The sequence below is a fragment of the Euleptes europaea genome, chromosome 1 (genome assembly GCF_029931775.1).
Source record: "Euleptes europaea isolate rEulEur1 chromosome 1, rEulEur1.hap1, whole genome shotgun sequence".
Classification (NCBI taxonomy): domain Eukaryota; kingdom Metazoa; phylum Chordata; class Lepidosauria; order Squamata; family Sphaerodactylidae; genus Euleptes; species Euleptes europaea.
Window position 1 is genome coordinate 52304240 of NC_079312.1, and position 24278 is coordinate 52328517.

At 45.0% G+C, this 24278-nt stretch overlaps 1 protein-coding gene across 1 annotated transcript in view; it reads left to right on the forward strand.

Annotated features, from left to right (window-relative positions):
• IFT122 (intraflagellar transport 122) overlaps nucleotides 1-24278 on the forward strand; it is an 84826-nt gene that overhangs the window by 43820 nt on the left and 16728 nt on the right. The window contains exons 16-19 of the mRNA XM_056855839.1: nucleotides 1538-1591; nucleotides 10975-11136; nucleotides 19029-19195; nucleotides 20458-20629. Coding sequence (XP_056711817.1) covers nucleotides 1538-1591; nucleotides 10975-11136; nucleotides 19029-19195; nucleotides 20458-20629 — 555 coding nt within the window. The remainder of the gene's footprint in view (nucleotides 1-1537; nucleotides 1592-10974; nucleotides 11137-19028; nucleotides 19196-20457; nucleotides 20630-24278) is intronic.

Consider the following 24278-nt stretch of genomic DNA (forward strand, 5'->3'; position numbering starts at 1 on the left):
CTTTATACAGGTTCTGGCATTCCCTCCCTGAGCCAAAATGCCAAACAGCTCCATAATTTAAAAGGTCTGCCTATGTTTGTCTGTTTGGCTGCTGCAGCAAAAAGTTGTAGAGAAGGTGTACTTCTTTCACAAAGTAAAATAAAAGCTTTGTTATCCAGCGCTCCTGGGGAATGAATGTTGCTGTTGAATAAAGCTCCAGCTGATTGCTCTGCCCCGCAACACCCAAACCCTGCCCCACTGCGAATAGCATGAGGGATTGCACTCACAGCTGGTGGGGCTCTTCTCCCCATCCTACGGAGACATCCTGTGCAGTGAGCAGTCAAGCAGGTCAGATGCCCCCAGAGCCCTCCAGCAAAGCTGGCTCCCAACAGCTCACAGCAAGGCTGAGGGAGAAGGAGGCACCAAAGGCAGCACTGGCTGTCAGAAGCCCAGCAGTCAGCTGGAGCAACGGGAGAGGTGGGAATGAAGAAGCAGGAGATGGGACCATACAGGCCATCTAGTCCAATGCAGGATCAGCCTAAAGCATCCCGCAAGCATTCGTCCAGTCAGATGAAACGTCATTGACAGCCACTCTTTGGGTGTGGTTCTCCAACCAGTTCCCGGTACACCCAACTATCCTAGAGTCCAGTCCACAGTCCTCCAGTTTAAGAGGAGTATTGAGCCTTTTATAGTTTTATAAATATACCTGTACTTATTGCACCCAAAAGACCTACAGTAGGCTATGACTTGCACCTACCGAACTGTAAGGAACTCACTTGGCATCTCCCCTTTCTAGCTGCTGCCTTCCCTCCCCGCCCCTAAATCAGGGCACTGAGCGTATAGGGGACTACAAATAGGGAAAACAGAGGATATTGCTTTCCTCCCAGAAGATAAATATTTTTCTACATGCACACAAGATATTTTGCAAGCAACTTTATAGATTCAAAATAAGAAGCATATTAGTGGCTTTTTACATTTTCTGAGTTTGGCCTCAGTTTATTCTTTGTCCCTCCCCCCCCCCCCCGTTAATGGTATAATTCTAGCGGGGACTAACATTGTAGTATGCTCAAATGTGTATGACAACTGCTTGCTGTGGGCAGTTGATTATGCTAGACATTGGTAACTACTTACCATAAATGATGATGACTAAAGCAGTTCCATCCATCACTTGCTGCCAAACTAAATGAACATGAATAAGCTGTCTCAAGGGGGCAGGGTAATTCTAATGCGCAGGGACCCAGTTCTTAATAAGGCTGGACACTGTACAAACCACAGAGATTTATCCTCTGCTTGAATTAATGTGGTACCTAAACACACGTGCTGAAGTTTATTGCAGAGCTGCATTTGTTTAATGTACTTGCCGTAACCTGATCACACTTTAGGCTAAACGAATTATAAGTATATATTCTTTTTATACTGGATATGTGGTTTGAAAATCATTTTGCCTCTTGCATGAACTCATTTTTATCAGATATAGATTGTAATTAGCTGAGCTCAATGCCAGTTGTCCACTTATGCAGGCATATTTATTTATCTGTATGTATCTCTACTTCAACAGGCATTCACCAGAGTGAGAGATCTTCGGTATCTAGAACTGATCAACAGCATCGAGGTAAAGGGGGGAAATGTTAAATGGAAAGTGTAAATTTAAGATAAAACAATTTGCAGAGTTCATTCCACCTATATAAGGTGGCTACATAGTATAGGGCCATCTGAATCTGTAAACGATAAACCAGGATTTTATAATATTACACTAGGATTATGCTTTTAAATTTATGTGGCGTGTTATATGTATTGACTGTTGGAAGCCGTGTTATATGTATTGACTGTTGGAAGCCGCTCCGAGTGAGGCTTGGCTGGGAAAGAGGTGGGGTAGAAATAAAATAAATATCGCTGCATGTTAAAGTGACAGTGAATGTATTTAGAGTAAAAAAAGCTGAGTGTTTTGATTTAGAGGTGATGACTGATACATATTGACTTCTTATGGCAGAAACTTAATGAAGAATCGGAAACGCCTTGAATATTCAATTATAACGGTTAGAATGTTGTAGATTTCCTATTGCTTCTTTCAGAGTATTTTAAAAATAGGAATTAATTAAGTCTTACCTCATCCTCTTGAGATGGATAATTATTTTTATCTCCACTTTGCAGACTGAGGGGCTGGCACAGAGGTAATATGGCTGGCCCAAGGTCACATGACAAATCAGTGACAGCTGGGAGTGAAATTTGGGGCTTGCCGCTTTCATGTTGCGCTCTTAACCTGTTCGAATGCCTAACCCATGAGTTGATAGATTTTTAATTAAAGAATAATTGCTGTGAAGAATCTAAACGAAAAATAAATTTTTCGCCACACTGACCTTCCTGTAGGATATTATAGTAATGAAAAGCATATGGATCCACAATGAAAAGTCGAATGCGGATGTTAATTGGAGTTCTTGTCTTGGGACACAATCTTTGTTCTGCAGCCCTATTGCTGCAAAAATGTTCTTGTTTTGACACAGTGCAAAAAAAATTTTTTACCACAGACATGGATAGCATTGAATGCGAGAAGGCATGCCACAATAATAGCTCTTCTTACAAATTAGGATAGAATAAAGGGGCTGTTCAGGTTACCAAATCAGCCCATCAACTGCCCTGTTGTTGCATATGGTCTTCCTTTGTATCAGCTGTGATGCCTGAAATGGAATGGCAAGTGCTTTCAAATGGCCTGGCTGACTGAGGTGTGAAAATGGTTGCTTGGTCATCCCTTTCAATTAATTTGGCTGATAACTACGTACATTTTAGAGTGGATTTTCTTTAATTTGACAAGGTACGTTTGCTTCAGCCAAAATAACCATGTCCATCTAGGGTTGCTGACTGCCTGGAGGAAAAAAATGTCCTTTCAGTAGAGGTTTAATAGGATGTTATTTACCAGGTGATGTTATTTACATCCATGCCTTGAAATGCTTCAGCTGCCCACTTCAAAATATTAGCTTCTATTAAAGGGATGGGATGATTTTCTCCAGGCCACTTGGCAACTGTAGGTAAATTCAGTAAAAAGAAATAGGGCCACATAGACAGTCTAAGAGCACTTTAAGAACTTCCCACAGAATTGCCTGTTTGTGCATTAAATGTGCAGTTGTTAACCTTTTAATGTAAGAGCCTTTGCTTGATCTGGCCAAGGGTCTAACTATACTTTAGGACAATCAGGTGTGCACCTGGATTCCCATGCTGGGAACTCAGTTCCGAAGTGCATGGGGGCCCAATTTTGCATGCCAAGAAGATGCTTACGGCTGTGTTTTCACGCTGCTTTCCCAACCTGAACCAGCCCTGGGGGAAGTGCTATTTGTATGTGTGTGTTAAGTGCCGTCAAGTCGCTTCCGACTCATGGCGACCCTATGAATGAAAGTCCTCCAAAATGTCCTATCTTTGACAGCCCTGCTCAGATCCTGCAAATTGAAGGCTGTGGCTTCCTTTATTGAGTCAATCCATCTCTTGTTGGGTCTTCCTCTTTTCCTGCTGCCCTCAACTTTTCCTAGCATGACTGTGTTTTCCAGTGACTCTTGTCATCTCATGACATGACCAAAATATGACAGCCTCAGTTTAGTCATTTTAGCTTCTAGGGTCAGTTCAGGCTTGATTTGATCTATAACCCACTGATTATTTTTTTTTGGCAGTCCACGGAATCCGTAACACTCTCCTCCAACACCACATTTCAAAGGAGCTATTTGTATACCCCTTCAGTAAACACTGACTCCCCAACAAATCTTATAGAGCTCCCCCAGGGCTGTTTCAGGTCAGCAGAATAGTGCCGGGGGGTGGGAAGGCTAAATTCATGTTGCCACAATCCCAATCTGGCCCTGCAAGCCTATGAATTGAGTTCCCAGCAGAGAACTTGCAAGTACGCATGGACCACACAGACTCAGGGAGGAGGACCCAGGGAAAAACAGAATGTGTAGATAGACCCTAGGAGTCCATCTGTTTTGGCATCCTGTTCCCCAGATGCATCCAGGAAGCCCATAATCAGGACACTGACATAATGTCCCCATTGTGTTGTTTGGTATATAGAGCTTACGTTTAGCTGATGAGCCATTGATAGAATCATAGAATTGGAAAGGACCACCAGGGTCATCTAGTCCAACCCCCTGCACAATGCAGGAAATTCCAAACTACCTCCCCCCCGCACCCCCAGTGACTCCTACTCCATGCCCAGAAGATGGCCATGATGCCCTCATTCTCATTATGTGCTTAAGGTCATAGAATCAGCATTGCTGACAGATGGCCATCTACTTCTTGAAAACCTCCAGGAAAGGAGCGCTTACCACCTCCCGAGGAAGCCTGTTCTACTGAGGAACTGCTCTAACTGTTAGAAAATTCTTCCTAATGTCTAGACAGAAACTCTTTTGATTTAATTTCAACCCGTTGGTTCTGGTCCGACCTTCTGGGGCAACAGAAAACAACTCGGCACCATCTCTATATGACAGCCCTTCAAGTACTTGAAGATGGCTAATCATAGGTCTATGCTCCATGAATTTTCTGGATCCAGACATTTGTGTCATGATGGAGTTTCAGTTGTAAAAATGTTGCTTTCAGTTCCCCAGGATGGAGCATCCATCGCTGTTGAGAATACTGTGTGGAAAGTAGCTGTGTGACATCACTAGTGTGTTGTGCCTGATGGCACCAATGCCTCACCTCCAACCCTCTCCTTATTATTATTGTTTGAAGTCTTCATTCCCTGTAATTCAAGAAACAGCCAATCTGCCTCTCCTCCCCCTTGCATTTTGTCAGGCTGATTTTGTTTTTAGATCATTTTAATATGTTGGCCGTGCACTTTTTTTCCTACCACCAGTGCGCAAAAACCTGAGTTGGTTTCGCTGCTCCACTTTTGATAGCAGAAGTACAATAACAACAAACTCCACGAGAGTCCCTTTGGGGAACTAATGAAAAGTGCCTCCTTAGCACCTAGAGTATATGCCAAGCTTTCTTCTAGGCGAAACACCCAGCAGCCTGGCAGGCCTTCCAAGGAAGGCTGACTCACTGAGAACTGGGTGTCCCCCCCCCTCAACAGAGCTCATGAGAACCAAGTGCCATAGTTGAGAACCTTAGAGGAAGATCACTCAAGAGGAAATGTAGTTCAGATATGCTTTATAAGACCTGAAGGATGTATCATTAAGGTGCATGGTGGGGGGGAGGGGAAGGATTGCCAGGTCCCTGTTCACCACTGGCAGGAGGTCTTTGGGGTGGGGCCTGAGGAGGGCGGGGTTTGGGGAGGGGAGAGGCTTCAATGTCATAGAGTCCAATTGGCAAAGCAGCCATTTTCTCCAGGTGAACTGATCTCTATCGGCTGGAGATCAGTTGTAATAGCAGGAGATCTCCAGCTAGTACCTGTAGGTTGGCAACCCTAGGGAGGGATCCCAGGGAAGAAAAAGCCTGGACAAAATCAAAGCAACCACCCCTCCAGTATTGTGTTAACTGGAATTGAATATGGTATCTCTTAGCTGTGAGTTAAAGCAAACATTGGAATCTACCACAGAAAAGTATATCCCTTCCTAGTAACTGCCCTCAGCTCTGTAAGGGAGCTCCTCAGTGGCTGTGTTAATGGGGTAATTAAGCATCCTGCACCCATATAACATGAAGTCTTCCCTGCACTCGTGACATGTTACCGTCGCTAATTAACGAAAGGGATACCACTGCCAAATCTCTGTGTCTTTTTTGTGATGTTCTCGCCAAGCTCCATGTGCAAGAACTCAAATTAATCTTTCTGTTCATTTCTCTTTTATCCTGAATAGCGTAACTTTCATCAGCAGCTTGATAAATTTCAGCACAGCAATTTATTATGATCTTGAAGCAGAACAATTGCAAATGTGTTTTTACGCATTTGAGAAGAAAATATAAGTTTTCCTTTTTTTTTTTTTGGTAGTAGCATGCACCTGCTGCGTTTGCACATGTCTTTCGATGCAGAGCTAACTGGTGCCGAATCTCCTCCTGAGCTGATTTCCTTGCTGACTAGAATGCTTCTGTGCTGTTCGCATGAGGCATTTCCTTCCTGAAGTGATTATTCCTGATTCTCTTTGGATTTTCTTTACATAATGGCATGTAATGCTGAGAAGCTATCCTTTTGTGGTATGGTTTTCTTCTGTATTATATAAAAGTAAGCAAAAGAAGACTGACTAGATGGACAGAATGAATAGGCCCATTCCAGTAAAAAAGCAGTAAGTCTGAGGGTTACCGCACTAGCTGAAAATATTGCCAAGACATATTTGGAATGTGATCTAGTTCTGAAACTCAACTGAGGGCTCAGCTCAAAGCCTGAGTATTCCTGTGACACACTCTCACGCACCTGCAATTGAAACAAGTGTTCAGAAAATGGCTGGCATCTCTTATGGCGCTTTTTTAAAAAAATCCAGCGACTGTTGCATTAGCAGGATCCATCACTCACTTTCATGTCTTCTGCTATTTATCTCTATAAAACTGATAGGCAGTGGACAAGACAGGAAAGTTACAACCTGTTTACTACTTATGGCTGCCTTTTAAAGCTATCACATGAAACCTAGGTACGTAAGTTACTAACAGCACCAGTGTCCAAGGCCAAAGTCCCATAGGAGGCCAGGAAGGGGCCACGCCGGCATCCGGGGCCCCCACGTCGGCATCCAGGCAATTTACTCCAGTGTTACTGATCCCAACGCCAGTGGGAAGGCCCAGTTGCCGCCCGCTGCCGCAGTAGTGCCATCCTGGGACACCGACAGGGCCTTCCAGTGGCGTCCGAACGCCGGCAAAGGCTGCACCAGCGTTCCGGGAGGCGTTCCTGGGGCATTCTGGTGCAGCCTGGGGGTGGAGCTGCCTTTAGGTGGCCTCCAAAGCCCTTTTAGGCCGGGAACACCCCTTTTTGTTTTTGCAGAGATACGCCACATTTTAGGTGGCGTATCTGGATTTTTTGCACAGGTAGGAAGTTTCGCCGGGGCCGAAACCTCCTTTGGAGGCAGTGCAGCCACGTTGCCTCCTAAGCTCGGCGCAGGCATTCCGCTCAGAAATGCACTGTAAGGGAAGGTGACCATGAGAATAATATCTTGAATTATTTATTGTTTTAAATGTCTTTTTTTCCTTTTCTTTAGCATCCAGAAGGAGATGCAAACCCTAAACTCTACTCAGTAGATGTTTTCTAGTTTTGCTCAAGGGCTTCCGCCCTCCATAAAAATCATCTCTGCAAACCTTAGTCCTGTTGTAGAGGTGCAGGAGACAGAAACAGAGGAGGAGCAGTTTTCGGAATTAAATATTACTGCCTTGCACAACACTGAGAAATGGGGGAAAGGGAATAGGACTGAATCTGTTAAGCAGATAATTAAAGATGAATGATATCCATTTCTGGATAATCTATGTAAGGATTGGAGGGGAGAGAAATGAAGAGAAAAAGAGGGTACCAGGTGCGCCCTACCAGACAGATCCTGAATAAGGGAGATATGCAGTGAACAATGTACATATTAATCACTGCTCTAGGATCCTAAGTGACTAAATTTTTCCCCACAACCCAGTTTTCAGCAAGGCCAGCTTTCAGCATATCTGATGTAAAATGCTAGAGGTACTAAAGAGTAAAAGACTTGTAAATGGCACACTGTGCTTTTTAAATAACACAAATATCCTTAGATCCTGCTGTCGGTTCTGACAGGAATGAAAGACAGAATGATACTTTGAGCAGCTAAAGAGGTAACCCAGGTGGTCTGCCCAACCTTTCCTTTCAGATTTTTTTAATGGCAAAATTTGTGAGCAATATTATTAAGGCCATTGCTTTTGAAGATGTGTGGGGTTCTTAGAACAGCAATTGATCTCATTTCGTTCCCGACAGCATGTGTGTACAGGTGCATATGCGCGCACACACCTTTTCTCAGAGTTTCATTCATGACAGAAAACTAGTTTTGTTCCCTGCTAACAGGCCACACATTTCAAGGCAGGTGGCAACCAATTAAAGCTTTCTCTTCCCGAGGCCTTACATTTATTTCATTGGGGGGTTTATTGTGCACTTGGTTCAAATTGTTGGAAGATATTTTTATTCTGGTATGGAGGCTTTGAAAATTCTTTATTTGTAACTTATTCTTAGCTGTCTGTCAGTAATGACTTTTCAAAAGTTGTGATCAGTGCCTTGTTTCTCCACTGAAAGAGGCTGCATTTAAAATAAGAAGCACTTAATTAAAAAATATTTCTCTGGTGTTGATCACCATAACAACAAACTGGTGGTGCAGATGGTGGCCATTAATTTTAAAAACAGAAATAAAAGATGCATCACTTTCTAATGTTTCAGGCTCGCTTATTAAATCTGTATTATGCTCAAAAATCTGAGGGCAGCGAGCCGTTGAACTGACCTTTCATTTTTGTGTCTGTGTATTCATTTTGGCTACTTCATTAATCTTGTCAAAAGTTCTGAGAGCTTTGCCAAGTATCGCACATGTCACCCAGTAGGGAAGAATGCAAAATACACATTCTAAAATTTGTCCAATTTTCATCAGTTTCCTAGCAGGACTGATGAGGGGAACTAAGTGAGCCAGGGAGAAAGGGACCAGCAAATAGAGAGGGGTTGAGGAAACGCTGTCGGAAATTTCAAATAATTCTAGAGATCAATCAGCTGTTTTAATATTAACACTGAATTTTTTTTTTTTTAAAGTTGAAGCCAAACTATCCTCTCCGAAGACACTGGCCAAGTCTGCGTTTGTTTGAAAATGTGATGATATTCAAGAAAATTGTAATGCCTACATCTGAAATGTGTGTTGGATCCTAAATCCAGCCAGCGGAGTTAAGTTTGTGGAGTGGGACTTCCCCACCTCCCTCTTCCTGCCCATTGTGAGCACCCTGAAATCCTGCTCCTCAGGAACAACATGGGGTGCAGAGTGGAGGTCTGCGGTGGGAAAGAAGAAGTGGCAGAAATCACAGGCCTTTCCTCCGCCAATGGAAGTGCCATTACGCTGGCATAACTGCTGTTTTGCTGGCAGAATGGCACCTGAGGATCCAGCCTATAGTTTGGACAGTTTATAGCAACTCTTTGTGATCTTAACGCTTTCAAAGATCCCTTTGGATCATTCGGGTTAATTTCTATTGCTTTTGCCCTGTTGGCTGAAGAAGCCAGGCCTTGGCTGGCAACAGCCGGCTGCATCCGTGTGCTTTTTCAATGGATGCTCTGCTTCTTCCCCTCTCGTTTGTCGAACTGTAGAGCCACTTTGCATAGTAGATTAGTGTGCGAGCCCAAAGTCTATTACAGCAGATGCTCCTATTGTTTGCCAGATTTTCTTGTTCGGTGTCAAACGTTTCCTTAATCGCATTTTAAAAGGCACTTATATAAGAGCTCTGGACTCTGTATTATCTGTCTCCCCACAAAGCATGGCTTTCTGCATGGTCCTTCAGTATCTGATCTCCTGTACAGATGTTCAGGCTAGCATGGCCAGTTCTGTTTGAGAAGAGCCAGGATGCTTGGTCGGTTGATCCTGGAGCAAGGCCTCCACACTGTTGATGGGTTTATCTTATCCCCAAAATGCCAATAATAAATCATTAAGAAGAAGAAAAAGAAGAAGAGTTGGTTTTTATATGCTGACTTTCTCTACCACTTAAGGCAGAATCAAACCGGCTTAGAATCACCTTCCCCTCACCACAACAGACACCCTGTGAGGTGGGTGGGGCTGAGAGAGCTCTATCAGAGCTGTGACTGGCCCAAGGTCACCCAGCTGGCTTCACGTGTAGGAGTGGGGAAACAAATCCAGTTCACCAGATTAGCCTCTGCCACTCATGTGGAGGAGTGGGGAATCAAACCCGGTTCTCCAGATCTGAGTCCACCACTCCAAACCACTGCTCTTAACCACTACACCACACTGGCTGGGTGTTGGGTTCCTTTTCTTGGCAGCCAGAAGTGGTTCATTTCTCATTGGCATGGAAGAGGGTAATGGGATCTTAATGGTGATTTTAGCATTTTCCAGGCATGCTTCTTAAGTGTGCTGTACTTACTACACAGTGGTTCATTTCTTAGTGCAAGTATCTAGTCCCTCATTCAGTGACAAGCTACTGGTTGCAATGGATCCAGAGTAGCAACTGAGGTATTTTCTTTACAATTGTCCTTGGCTATTGTGAGGCACTTTGAAAACGTGTCTCAAGAGAATGCTGCTTGGGAGAGGGTGTACCAGAGAGCATGCCATCTGCTTCTACATGTTGGAGATCAGCCAGCCATCAAGTGCCTTTTGGGGGGTGACTTTTTATGCACGGGAGGTTTTGCCTTGGATTTGCTGCCCGTTGCACATTTTTCCCATCCAAATTCTCAAAACTCAAAAATAAGCCCCCATGCAGAGTTTTGAGAATTCAGATGGGGAAAATATGCATCTAGAGAGCAGCAAATCCAAGGCAAAACTTTCCATGCATAAATGGCCTAAGTGGCAATGAGTCTAATGGTGGTTAAATTTTACATTTCTTGGTACAGGGTTGTACCAAGGGCTAACTTTGGCTAGGATCTGTACTGTATGTAGTAGATCTTTCACATGCTCTCTTTATTTCTAACCACTGTACCCTATCTTACGTTGATCTCTAAAATTTAAGGCCTGCACTATATTGGCTTATTTTGTTGTTCAACAAATGAAAGGGTTGGGTTAAACCTTCTATAGAAAATCTTATGGATTGGACTGAACCTTTGAGAATATTAATCATTACTAAATGACAGCATAAAATTAAAAGAACTTCCTTAGGAAATGGCGGAGTTGAGTTTCAATCAGACTGTTTCCTGCCTTTGGACTGTTCTGTTTCCTGATTCTGTGGTGGGGTGTTCTCTATATTTTATCAGAATGCTAGGGAGGGGAAGGTATTCTTGCATGGAATGCTAACAAACAATGCCATTGATGTCAATAGGACCAAGTTGGTTTAAATGCAAGTAATCCACTTCTAAAAGCTTTGTGAATCACAGCTTAATATTTTCGGTAGCTGTAGCCAAACTTGTTTCCTGCCTGATTATGTTTTGTGAAAATATTTCCTGTCTTTTTTCCCCTTTTTTTTAAGGAGAGGAAGAAGCGTGGAGAGAACAACAATGACCTGTTTCTAGCAGATGTTTATGCATACCAGGGAAAGTTCCCCGAAGCAGCCAAACTGTACAAAAGGAGTGGCCATGAGAACCTGGCTCTTGATATGTACTCCGACTTGCGCATGTTTGACTATGCGAAGGTATGCAGGTGTTTTCTTTAGGGAGGGATATTGATTTAAATTGGGCCCAGGTGTCCAAGGTTTTTTTTGTCTTATGCCTCCTTGTTGTGTTGTTAACCTTTTCTGAAGACTCTCCGTAGACATGACTGACTCTTTCAGGAGTCCACCTGATAGTGCTGTACCACTGTGCATTTTGCATGGATGCAAGGCCAATATTGCCACTAGGCTATACGAGATGAGTGCCTAAGATGGTACTTCATAGGGTAGCATTTTTACTATAAGCAAAAAGGAGGGCCCGTGGCTCAGTGGTAGAGCATCTGCTTGGCATGCAGAAGGTCCCACCTTTCTGCCCTCATAAGGGCCACAACAGTGGCTAACAAATTAAATACGTCCGTAATTAAAAGCAAATCTTAAAAACCATTAAAACCAGCAACAAAAACCACAAACACACACATCATGAAAACCAGAGCTAAAACACACAAAAACATACAAACAACAGTGAAAACAGTGGGCAAGAAGGGAAGATCACTGAGGGAATGCCAAATGAAACAAACAAACAAAAAGTCTGGCGGAAGAGGGCAACAGAAGGAGCTGTGGGGCCATGACCAAGAAGGCTCCCTGCCTAACTTCAGAAGATTGGCGGGGGGTAACTTATGCCAGGGCCTTGGAATATGACTGCAGTGGTTGTGTACATCATAAGGGAGCAGATGGTACTTCAGGTATGTTAGTCCCAAACCATAAATTGCTTTAAAGGTCAATACCAGCATTTTGAATTATACTGGGGAACAGATGGGGAGCCAAAGTAGATAAGCCAAGACCGGAAAGATATGGTCCCTACAACTGACTTCAGTCAGTATCCTGGCTATATTGCTGTAATCTAATCTAGTTGTAACCAGGGCATGTACCACTGTGGCCAGATTTTTTCTGACCAGGAAAAATCACATCTGGCTAACCAGTTGAAGCTGGTAAAAGGCACTCCTGGCCATAGCTGCCTCATGCCTGTCCAGCAATAGGCCTGGGTCCAAGATCACCCCAGACTACAGACCTGTTCCTTCAAAGGGAGTACATCCAGAGCAGGTGACACTTTAAATTCCCGGTCAGACCTACTCACCAGTAGCATTTCTGTCTTGTTGGGATTAAGCTTCAGTTTATTAGCCCACATCCACTCCAAAACTGCCTTCAGGCACTGGTTGAGGGTTTCTGCAGGTTCTGTGGGGATCAGCCAGAAGTACAAGATAGAACTGAGTGTCCTCTGCATATTAGTGACAACCCAGCCCAAATCTCTGAATGACCTCATCCAGCAGTTTCATGTAGATGGTAGAGAACATAGGGGACAAGAGCAATCCTTGAGGGATCCCACATGCCAAACGCCAAGGTGCTGAGCTTCAATCCCCCAGCACCACCTTCTGAAATCTATCCTCCAGGCAGGACCAGAACCATTGCAGAACAGTGCCTCCCAATCCCAGCCCAGATTCGTGGTCCAAAAGGATACCATGATCAATGATACTGAAAGCTGCTGAGAGGTCCAGGAGAATCAACAGAATCATGCTCCCTCTGTCTGCCTTCCAGCGCAGGGTACTCCACCAGGGTGACCAAGGCTGTTTCAGTCCCATAACCAGGCCTAAAATCAAATTGGAAAGGATCTAAACCAATCTGCTTCATCCAGGAAAGCTTGAAGCTGTCCAGCCACCACCCGTTCTGTTACCCTGTTCAGTAATGGAATGTTGAGACTGGATGATAGTTATTGAGATTTTCCAAGTTGGCTGCCAACTTGGAAGGCTTTAAGAGGGGAGTGGCATGTTCATGGAGGAGAGGGGTATTCATGGCTACTAGTAATGATGGATACTAGTCATAATGCATACCTGTTCTCTCCAGGATCAGAGGAGCATGCCAAATACACTAGATGTTGTGGAACACAGGCAGGATAATGCTGCTGCAGTCGTCTTTGTAGGCTTCCTAGAGGCTCCTGGTTGGCCACTGTGTGAACAGACTGCTGGACTTGATGGGCCTTGGTCTGATCCAGCAAGGCTTTTCTTATGTTTTTATATTCAGGGTCCAGGGTAGGCTTCTTTAAAGTGGATGCACAACAGCCTACGTCAAGGCTAGGGTTAGGGTTGCCAGGTCCCTCTTCTCCTCCAGTGGGAGGATTTTGCATTTAAGCGCGTGTGCACCGCAAAGGGCCTTTACCTCTTAGTTTGAGTGGTAAAACGGCCCTTTACCACTCAAACTAAGAGGTAAAGGCCCCTCGCGAGGATGAACTTCCGGTTCTAAACCGGAAGTGCCGCTCAGTATGCATGCGTGCGTGCACGTTTGCCCCCCAACCCTCAGGTGGTCGGCGAGCAGAGGGGGCAATTGCCGGGGGTTTGCCCGTCACCAGCGGGCATCTGGCAACCCTAGCTAGGGTGGCCACCCCCTCTCTCTCAAGGAGGCATTAACTACTTCTTGGACCCATTCAGCCACCCCATCTCCCAGCAGATTTAAGTAGCTAGGAAGGTCAAGGGTCATACAAGCAGGTTGTAAGCCTCACACTTCCAAGGACCTTGTCCACACCCTCAGAATGAATAAACTAAAAAGCATCCAGAACAGCTGGACAAGTTGGCACCTGGGCACCATCTGACCCTATCCCTGCTAATGGAGCATCCAAGTCAGGATGGTTGCAGGAGGTTTTATCTGCAAAGTGTTGAGCCAAATGGTCACAGCTTGCCATTGAGCAGACTACCTCCTCCCACAGGCCAGATCTCCAAAGGCCCCTGACCACACTGTGCAGACCCAATGGTGGCAGAAAATTGTTTTCTTCCCTGCCATCACCATCACAGAGTACTCTTTAAAATAAGTGTTCGACTGTGTCTTGTCAGATTCATCCCACGTCCTTCTCCACTGTCACTCCAGCAGTCTCCCTCGTCTTTTCATCACAGTAAACCAAGAGGCTATCCGTAAAGCACTGAAAGAGGGCAGCTGGGAGAAATCATGTCAATTGCTCTGGTTGTTTCTTCATTCCAGAGGCCACCCAGGGTATCAACCGAAGCACCAGCCCCCCATCGGCGTTCCAGAATTCATTGGGTGGTAGTGGCGGGCGGGGGGGGGGGGCTCCTCTTGTATGTGCAGGGCATTCCTTGCGGTTTTGAGTAGTGGCATTCCAGCTTTCATGGAGCTCTGTAGGTTGGATCCCAACTACGTTTTTCACTCATGCAAGGAACTTCTATCAGTGGAATGCAGCTTTCCTGCTGCCCCACAGCTCATCTCCCCGAGATGCTGTTTCTGTGGTACAGCAGAACCTCAGGGACAGCGTGAGAGGCATATTGGGGGGTCTGCTAGCGGAAAACTTAGTCTGAATCCAACCCTATGTGTGGAGTAGGGCCTTTGAGTCTACATGAGAATTGTGGTACTGAGGCACAAGCATGAGGCAGAGGCACCCTGCGATTCCCAAAGCACCTTGGCCGGTTTCTTTGTAACCACATTGAGTTAGCAACTTATGAAATATCCTTTGGTTCCTTTGATCATGCAAGCAAGCCTTGAAGTTGTTTTTGTATTTGTCTGAAAATTGAATTCCCGTGGAGAAATAAATTGTTCTGTATTTGAAGAATGCGACAGGTTTATACCTGGACAAGGGTGCTTTTAAAGTCTCCCGCGGTATTTTTCTTATCAATTTCTCTGAAAAGCAGTGCACTGCAGTGCCTTATTCATCACTCATTGCAGACATATTCTGTCTATTACTGGACAATAGCTTTGCTGTGACACATGTGTATATTTCTGATCCCCCCCCTTCCTGGTGAGGGTGGGGGAACCTTATCTAAAATGCAGACTGCATAGCCTGTGCTTAAATTACCTTTTGTGTTTCTCGTGCAAGTGTGACTTCTCGGTGTTTCACTGCGAGGTCTTAGAAGACTGCTGTGCTTAAAAGTCTTCTGAAACATAAATCTAATTCATGGGCCTAGAAATTTCATCTCCCTAATATGTATTTTGGCAACGGTGAGGCTCACTTAACTAGGGTAGAGGGAAATGAGATGTTTTCTGAGTTGTTTTCGAGCAGGGCTTGGTGAAGAGGCCAACAAGCGATAGCATCATGAAAACAAATATGCAGCTTTGGAGAGGGGTGGTTTTTGAGCAGAGAAGTGACGGTAGGAGACACTACTTAGCCCTTCCCCTCCTTGCCGTTTCCCTGCTCCAAATCTCCCTTTCTGAAGTGTCTGAAGCATCTGCTCCATCTGTTTGTTTATAACCCCGCTATTATATATGTTTGCATGTAACATGTAGCAGGAATTAAACTGAGGAAATTGCATTGGTTAGTTGGGCTTAAGTTTGCCAAGTTATTCTTTCCAAGAGATTTTTTTCAGTCAATTTTGTGTGTGTGTGTATGTGCCTGCTAGCCTTAAGTTACTAGACATTTCCAGGGCTCCTCTCGTTAGTTTTGATGATTGCAAATGACCAAAGATGGTTTGCAGGAAAGAAGCCCATGCTGTGGGTACAGGTCTGGAAACCATGTGAAACGTGCAGCCTTAGACTTTATATCAATATACCGGATCACACTTTACTGTCAGCTCGCAAGTAAATTGATTGCAGTTCAGGAAACTGAACTTTTCTGTTTCTAATTTGTTTCTATGATCTCAGCTACAGAACCCAATTGCATAAAACAAACACCGGCTCGCTCATTTCTTGCTTCAGCTTCTTAACAGTCAAAGGCAAAACGCTCTTATAGCTACGCCCCTCAGAACAGCGGGATCTTCTGGAGCAGAATGGAGTCTAATGTTTTGCAAATACTGTTCTAGCCTTACTTCAGGAGTAAAGATGTTATACAGCAGTAACACAACTGGCTAGCTCAAGAGACATTGATTTCATCCCAGTTGTGGACGCAGATTATTTACTGTCTGCGGCAAACCACTCCAGTTTGAAAAGCAAGAATACCTTCACTGATTCACAAGATCATGACTGCCAGTACAGCAACATCCACTTCTCTTACAAGGCAAGTAGGGGGATAGGCCTGACCCAACTTGGCAAGCCTTGCTTGTGCATAGACAACACTAAAGGCTGAGCAACATGTTTTGCGTCAGACGCCATTGTCATTCTAACACTTTTCTATCAATTATATTGCATGCACTCCTTTACAATGTTCCTCCCCCCCCCCCAGTGTTGTCCCCCCTACAAGTTGCTCATCTCTACTAAGCTGCGACTTTCTCTAAAGACCTATGCTTTGGTTCTACGTACCATCTGGTTGATTTTTCCTTGCATAGTGGCATTACCCCCATCTGCTGCATTGAAGATAAATCCTTGGTTGGTCGGGCGACACTGTCACAACCGACACAAGGATTGCCATACTGGATCGAATAGTCACACTAGACACCTTGGAAGGCCCTCAGCAAAGAGGCCGGAGCCCACCCTGTCTTCCCCCCAGCAACTTGTATGTCACCATGAACATGCAGTCCATTTAACTGTCATAGCTGATAGCTACTGATGGACCTATTCTCCATGAATATGAGATCTACAAGCAAGTTGTGTCCTATCCTTAGTATGTTGCATGCTGAGCAGCAACATTCTTTTACTTAAAAAAAAAACAACCACACACACCCAAACTAATCTGCCGATCTGTCTCGCTCTCCTGTGCTTGTACATAACAGCGGATATTTTTGTGTATAAGATGTCTGGGATAGTACAGTTAGATCGACATGGAACTTTTCCATGCCAATGGGTGTGAATTAGTGCAGTGGGTCGCCTGGAACCTACCCTGCCAGTGGGTCTCACCAACCTGCCATAGATATGTCGAATGATACTGAAAGTTTAGATCTAGTGGCCTACATCTGTGTTAGAGTCAAAAGCACTTTGTTTGCTTTATGGTTTCTGTCTTTATAATAACCTTGTGACTTTAGACCAGTGGTTCTCAACCTTCCTAATGCCGCGACCCTTTAATACAGTTCCTCATGTTGTGGTGACCCCGAGCCATAAAATTATTTTAGTTGCTACTTCATACCTGTAATTTTATAGGTACACTGTTTATTAACTTAATAAACTTAATAATACACACGCTGACTTGGATCATTCATCCCCCCCTTTCCTCAACGCCTTTTAACAACCATTCATGCACGGGAGGTTTTGCCTTGGATTTGCTGCTCTCTAGATGCACATTTTCCCCATCTGCATTCTCAAAACTCTGCAGGGGGGCTTATTGTTCAGTTTTGAGAATCTGGATGGGGAAAATGTGCATCTGAGTGGCAAATCCAAGGCAAAACCTCCCATTCATAAATGGCCAGTAACCCCCTGTCCCGAGTCGCCCTCCTGCCTGGGCTCCCGGGCCCAGGACCGACCCCAGCGCCCCAGGCAGGGGAAGAGGGAAGAGCCCTCGAGCCTCCACTCACCGGGAGAGCAGTCGGGAGAGGCAGCGAATGGCAGCCGGCTAGAGCCTCCTCCCAGCAGCTGTGGGGGCCGGCCAGAAGCCCCCACAACCGCCGACAGGCCCGCTCGTCAGCTGGCGAGCAGGAGAACCGGCCCGGGCGGACCACGCCCGGCTGACAGGGCGCTGCAGCGGCCGCAACGTTCCCCGGCCCCCAGGCTGGCCAGCCAGCCGGGTCCCCGGGGAGAGGCCAAACAGCCCGCCCATCAGCTGGCCGGTGGAGGGGGGAGCGCGCTGGGAGAGGGAGGCGCCAGAGCCGCAGGCGGTTCATCGCGGCTCCAGCTCTGGCGCTCCCCAAAGCAGGCCCGCCAGCATCAGCAGCACACTGTTGCTCCTTCGACACGCTAGCACCTCCTATGCAGACTCTCTCCCGCCCCCTTTCAGAAACCTTTCGGTACTGCCGTGCTGGTATTCGTCTTGTCCCCCCCCCGTCTCGACCGGCATTCGTCTCGAGTCGACTGACACCCCCGTGCGTGCCTACACTCAAGGGGCCAAAGAGCGGTTTGCCGACCCCTGGTCTTAGGCGGCCCCTGTGAAAGGGTCGTTAGACCCCCAAAGGGGTCGCGACCCACAGGTTGAGAACCGCTGCTTTAGACCATTCTGGTTACCCTTTTAAAGATGGTAACTGAAGTTGGGAGGAAAGTCCATGTCCTGGTCTCTCAGTGAAACTGTGGTTGAGGAGAGATCTTCCCCATCAGAATCCAGCATTCTAGGTTTGATCCTATGCACTGTGCTTGCAGAATGGCACTTTCCCCCCTTCCCACTGCAGTCTGCTGTGTTCCTTAAAATCCTTCTTGTAGAAGTCGATGGATCCTCAAGAACAGCAGTGGGGGAGTCTGCAATGGGAGAGAGGGATTGGCAAAAATCTCATACAAATGCAAGTGCCACTTACCACAAGAGGAACAGAGCATAGGATCCAACTTCTTTCTACAGAACTACTCTGACTTTAGGTGGAAGAAGGTCAATAAAATGTTGTGCTTCATTTGTTGAATATTTGTTTCCAACTCTTCCTTTCGTTTAAGCACCATTGAAGAAGGAAAATATGAAGTCATTCCTTGTGCTACATGTCTTGGGATCAGATTTCAAAAGTAAAAGCTTTTACTGTAGGGATTTAAAATTGTGAGGCTAGACTCTACAGAGTTCTGTACCTCTACAGAGGAAACTGTCACATGTATTGAAGCTTATTTGCAGAAATTGTTTTTGGTGCGCCACCGGAAGTAGGCAAATTATGAAATTTCCCTGGCCAGCATGCAACCGCAAAATTTCAGATTTGGCTTTTCCTCAGACGAATGCTGTAAAGTTCAGTCTATGAGAGTCCTTACTTCTGTGTATTTTGTAATACCATTCATAAATCTGGTTAAGTCAACTATTTCGGCTTTTATTGTCTCTTACTCGTAATGTGATGTAAACCGCAATTTAGTTCTGAGAATAATGTGATTTGTTAGGGAAATGTTTATTTAGAATTGGCCTCTGTTACGGTGATTGCTACAGACAGCATAAGGCAGAAAGTAATCTTTTGCCACTTCCTCAGGATTTCCTTGGCTCTGGAGACCCCAAAGATACCAAGATGCTGATCACAAAACAAGCAGACTGGGCCAAGAACATCAATGAACCCAAAGCAGCCGTGGAAATGTACATTACTGCAGGCGAGCACCTGAAGGCCATAGAAATCAGTGGCGATCATGGCTGGGTGGACATGTAAGTCTTGCCTGCTATGAGACCTTCTTAGGAACTGTGGTTTGCTTTCAGTCGACAGTGGTGACTGTGGACTGCTCCTGTTACAAAAATCCCTGTTGTAGGAATAGAGAAGAACACTGAGACTGAAACTTTTAAGCTGTGTGTCATGGGGTAGGCCTGAGTGCCAAAACCCCCACAACATCTACCTGTGAAAATGTTGGTGGGCCAACAAACAAAAAGGCAGGGGAAAGACCACGGTTGTGGTTCATCAGACACACTGGGAGCAAGCTTAGCTCCGGTGGCATTGCCAGACCCTCAGGGGGTCACCTCAGTCCCTTAGGGGTAGAACCAGCCCTGTGTGCCAAGCAAAATGGTCTTGTGCTGAGTAGTCTGTTCAACATGCATGTCGCAGGGTTGCTGGTCCTGCGTTTCTAGTGTTATTCGGGTAGTACTGTTTTGTATTTTAAATTGAGACCCCAAAATTGAATCTAGGTTCAGTTGTGCTACATGTTGTACAAATCCACAGTGGAAGACAGCTGTAAATTATGGCCCTTGTCCCCTGGTATAACTTAAATGCCCAGAAGGCTGGGATAGATCCAAACATCTGTTTGTACAAGCAGAAGGCTTGTGGCGTAGTGGTTAAGGGTGGCGGAATCTAATCTGGAGAACTGGGTTTGATTCCTCACTCCTGCACATGAAGTCAGCTGGGTGATCTTGGGCTAGCCACACTCTCTCAGCCCACCTACCTCACAGGGTGACTATTGTGAGGTGGCGAGGGGAAGGTGATTGTAAGCCGGTTTAATTCTTCCTTAAGTGGTAGAGAAAGTCGGCATACAAAAACCAACTGTTCTTCTTCTTCTTTACCAGCACAACAATCCTGTGAGTCTGAGAGAGAGAGAGAGAGAGAGAGAGAGAGACTGGCAAAATGGGAATTTGAGCCCAGTCTCCCTGATTGTAGTTCAGTACTATGCCACGCTGTCTCTCCATGTTGACTGTGAAATCCACCTAGCAAGACTCTAGCACACACATTGGAAGGCTGCACTGATACAGCTGGGAGCTTTCGTTTTACTGTTATACTCCAGCAGCCCTCTCATAAACAGGCAAGTTTGTGGCTTGGCAGGAGGCTGCTGGAGCACAAATATAAATAAACGCGCTCAAGTGCTCGCATAGATGTTTGCCTGATGGCTGTATCATTTTTTGTTTTGTTTTAAAGGTACAACAAGAATTCAAAGGGAATGTAGATCAATGAGTGTGGATTTTTTTCCCTTGGGTTTTGTATTTAGGTTAATCGATATTGCCCGGAAGCTAGATAAAGCGGAGCGTGAGCTGCTGACAAAATGTGCCCACTATTTCAAAAAGCTACTCAATCATGGCTACGCTGCAGAAACCTACATGAAGATTGGTGACCTGAAGGCCTTGATACAGCTCCACGTGGAGACCCAACAGTGGGATGAGGTAAGTGGGGCTTTCTGCAAGGAAGCCCATCTATCATTCCCGCCTGTCGATACTCATTTAGCCTTCAGCTAAAAGAAATTATAATGAAACAATATGTTTTTGAATATGCTGAAGTATATTTTAAGAGCAGCTTTTCTCACTTTAGGGTCCTGGGAACAAATGGCCCAGCCGAATGGGAAGGCTGCCACCTGAGGAAATCTTTAATTGCAGTCTGAGCCACAGAGCAGATACTCTGCTGATTTTTTTTTTCTGGTCAGTCCTCACCTATGCTGAGCTGTGACATCACTGTGCTAGACATGATACGGCTCACTTTGTGTCAGGGCCAAAAAAAAATATTGCCTGAGGCAGAATAATAGTTGAGAGCCCATGGTGGCTGGTAGAGTTCAGCTTAACATGGTTGGCCAGCTTGGTGATCATTGTTATAAATGCACTAAGTTTCTAAAGAAAATCACAGAAATAGGACAGTAACCTTAGAGAAATACCCTGAAACTTTACAAAATCATCCTATGCATGTTGACTTAGAAATAAGTTGTGTGTTGTTTCCCAAACTGGACCCAGAAAAGGAGAAATTAGCTTTAAAGGGGTTCCAGAAAGGAATAATGCGAGACCTGGTAGTCTCTGTATACCAGGGTGGATCTCAGTAGGGATACCCCAAAATAAAATTATGATGAAAGAGAGAGTGTGTGTAATTGTAAACGCAAACAGATAACTTTATTGGATCAGTAATGACCCAGTGCTTACGCAGGGGACTACCTTTACCTTTATACAAAATAAAATAAAAAGAAATAAAAATGTAAAAGAACCTACACTAGGCACTTGAGAACTGATTCCCTAATAAATCACACATGCACACACAGCACACTTTATAAAAGGGGGACAGGAGGAAATTGGGAAGTTGTAGGAAAGGGACATGCAACCTTAAATCTGGGGCTTGAGGCCTGGAGAGGTCTGGGGGTAGTTACAGTGGAGATCCAAGGAGCAGAGCTAGGAGCCAGCAAAGCAAAGAGGAAAAGGCTGCGGAGTGCGGCAGGGGTTCTCGGAAGGAAACCAGAGTTCTGACCAGCAGAAATCTGGGCAGGAGGTCTGAGGAACAATTTTCTGGGCCTGGAGGTCCTTCTTTTGGTAACCAGAAAAAAACGCATATGAAAAATGCCCACATGAAAATTGCTCACAGAAAAAAAAACCCACGGTCATAAATGTGCACAAGAAAAAAGCCCACACGGAAGAAAGCCCACACAGAAGAAAGCCCACATGGGGAAAAGCCCACACAGAAAAATACTCACATTTAAATACTTAATATTGTTTATTTATTTTGTTTTTTAAAAATTACAACCATAACATAACTTTTACAACTATTAACATTAACAATTACTTAATATAAAAATAATTAGAGCAGAGAGAACCATATTTTATTTCCAAATCATGAAAAACACTATTTGTTCTGGTATGATAATACCTGATAATTATTCATTTTTAATTCTTACATTTCCCATTAATTTTATTCACACTTATGTAAAAGTCTCTTATTTGTTATTCAACTATATACTTTATTCCTTTACAGTGATTATTTGACATGAAAATAAAACTATTTCACTTTATTGTTCTTCTGGCTTCTTGAAAACTCCACTGTTTGCACTACAAAAAATAAATAACAAAACTCATAATGTACATTTAAAAGAAACAGCAATAAAATAGTTGTGTAATAATTGTGCAAGTCAGTAGTGTGCCTGTGCAACTCAGACTTGACTTGAGGCTAAAGCTGAAGTAGGCCTCTGGCACACCTCCCTGCCATTCCCCTGCCCCCCGTCCGGAGTCCTCATCTGGAGGCCTGGTCTACCGCCATAAAAGCCTCTTGGTAGACCTGGCCTCCGGCTGAGTCCCATCGGGAATCCAGGTCTACCCATTGGCTTCTATAGGCCTGTGGAGGCCAGGTCTACCACCAAGAAAGCCAATGGGTAACCTGGCCTCTGAAGGGGGACTTGGGTTCCCCCCCCTCAGAGGCCAGGTCTACCTATTGCAACCACTGGGTAGACCTGGCCTCCACAGGCCCATAAAGGTAAAGGTCCCCTGTGCAAGCACCGGGTCATTCTTGACCCATGGGGTGATGTCACATCCCGACATTTTCTAGGCAGACTGTGTTTATGGGGGTGGTTTGCCAGGGCCTTCCCCAGTCATCTCCCCTTTACCCCCAGCAAGCTGGGTACTCATTTTACCGACCTCAGAAGGATGGAAGGCTGAGTCAATCTTGAGCCGGCTACCTGAAACTGAGTCAGCCCGATCAAGAGACATTTATGTTGTATATCTCCGCACTCCACACAAATGAGAGTGTCATTGTTGTCTCAGAACACAAGAACAGGAAACTACACACACTTCAGCAATTCTCCAAAAACTACAGGGGCTGAAAAGGTCCAAACATATTGTGAATACGGAAATTTTTCTACTTTGAGTATTTTTCTGTGTGGGCTTCTTTCTGTGTGGGCTTTTTTCTTGTGTGCATTTACAGTATGACCATGGGTTTTTTTTGTGGGCAATTTTCATGTGGGCTTTTTTCATGTGCGTTTTTTTCATAGAACCCCTTCTTTTATGAACAAAAGGGACCCCAAGGTAGGTGGGGGTTTGACCATTCTGACTTTAAATTAGGTCAAGAAAAGTTCAAATCTCACTGGCTGGTTTAAAGTTAACTGCCATCAAACTTCAGTAGGGAAAATTGGGGGAAATACTTTGTGAGCCAAATTTGCATGGGCACAAGGAGCCTGGGTGAGGCAGCATGGTTAACGTCCTTTAATTAGGTTGAAGCCAGCTAGATCTCTATGGACACAAAAGTCTGGGTGAGGCAAGATAGCTCCTGAAACAAGGGTGGAAGGCAAATTAATGACCTGAGTGCCCTTCTTGATTGAGTAAAAAAAAGAACATAAGAACATAAGAAAGGCCCTGCTGGATCAGACCAAGGCCCATCAAGTCCAGCAGTCTGTTCACACAGTGGCCAACCAGGTGCCTCTAGGAAGCCACTAACAAGACAAGTGCAGCAGGACCATCCTGCCTGGGTTCCACCGCACCCAAAATAATAGGCATGCTCCTCTGATACTAGAGAGAATAGGTATGCAGCATGACTAATATCCATTCTAACTAACAGCCATGAATACCCCTCTCCTCCATGAATATGTCCACCCCCCTCTTAAAGCCCTCCAAGCTGGCAGCCATCACCACATCCTGGGGCAGGGAGTTCCACAATTTAACTATGCGTGGTGTGAAAAAATACTTCCTTTTATCTGTTTTGAATCTCTTAGCCTCTAGCTTTAGCAGATGACCCCATGTTCTAGTATTATGGGAGAGGGAGAAAAACTTCTCCCTGTCCACTCTCTCCAAACCATGCATAATTTTATAGATCTCTATCATGTCTCCCCTCAGCCGCCTTCTTTCCAAGCTAAACAGCCCTAAGCGTCTTAACCGCTCCCCATAGGACAGTTGCTCTAGTCCCCTAATCATTTTGGTTGCTCTTTTCTGCATTTTCTCAAGCTCTGTAATATCCTTTTTTAGGTGTGGTGACCAGAACTGTACACAGTATTCCAAGTGTGGTCTCACCATAGACTTGTACAAGGGCAGTATGATATCAGCAGTTTTATTCTCTATTCCTCGACTAATTATAGCC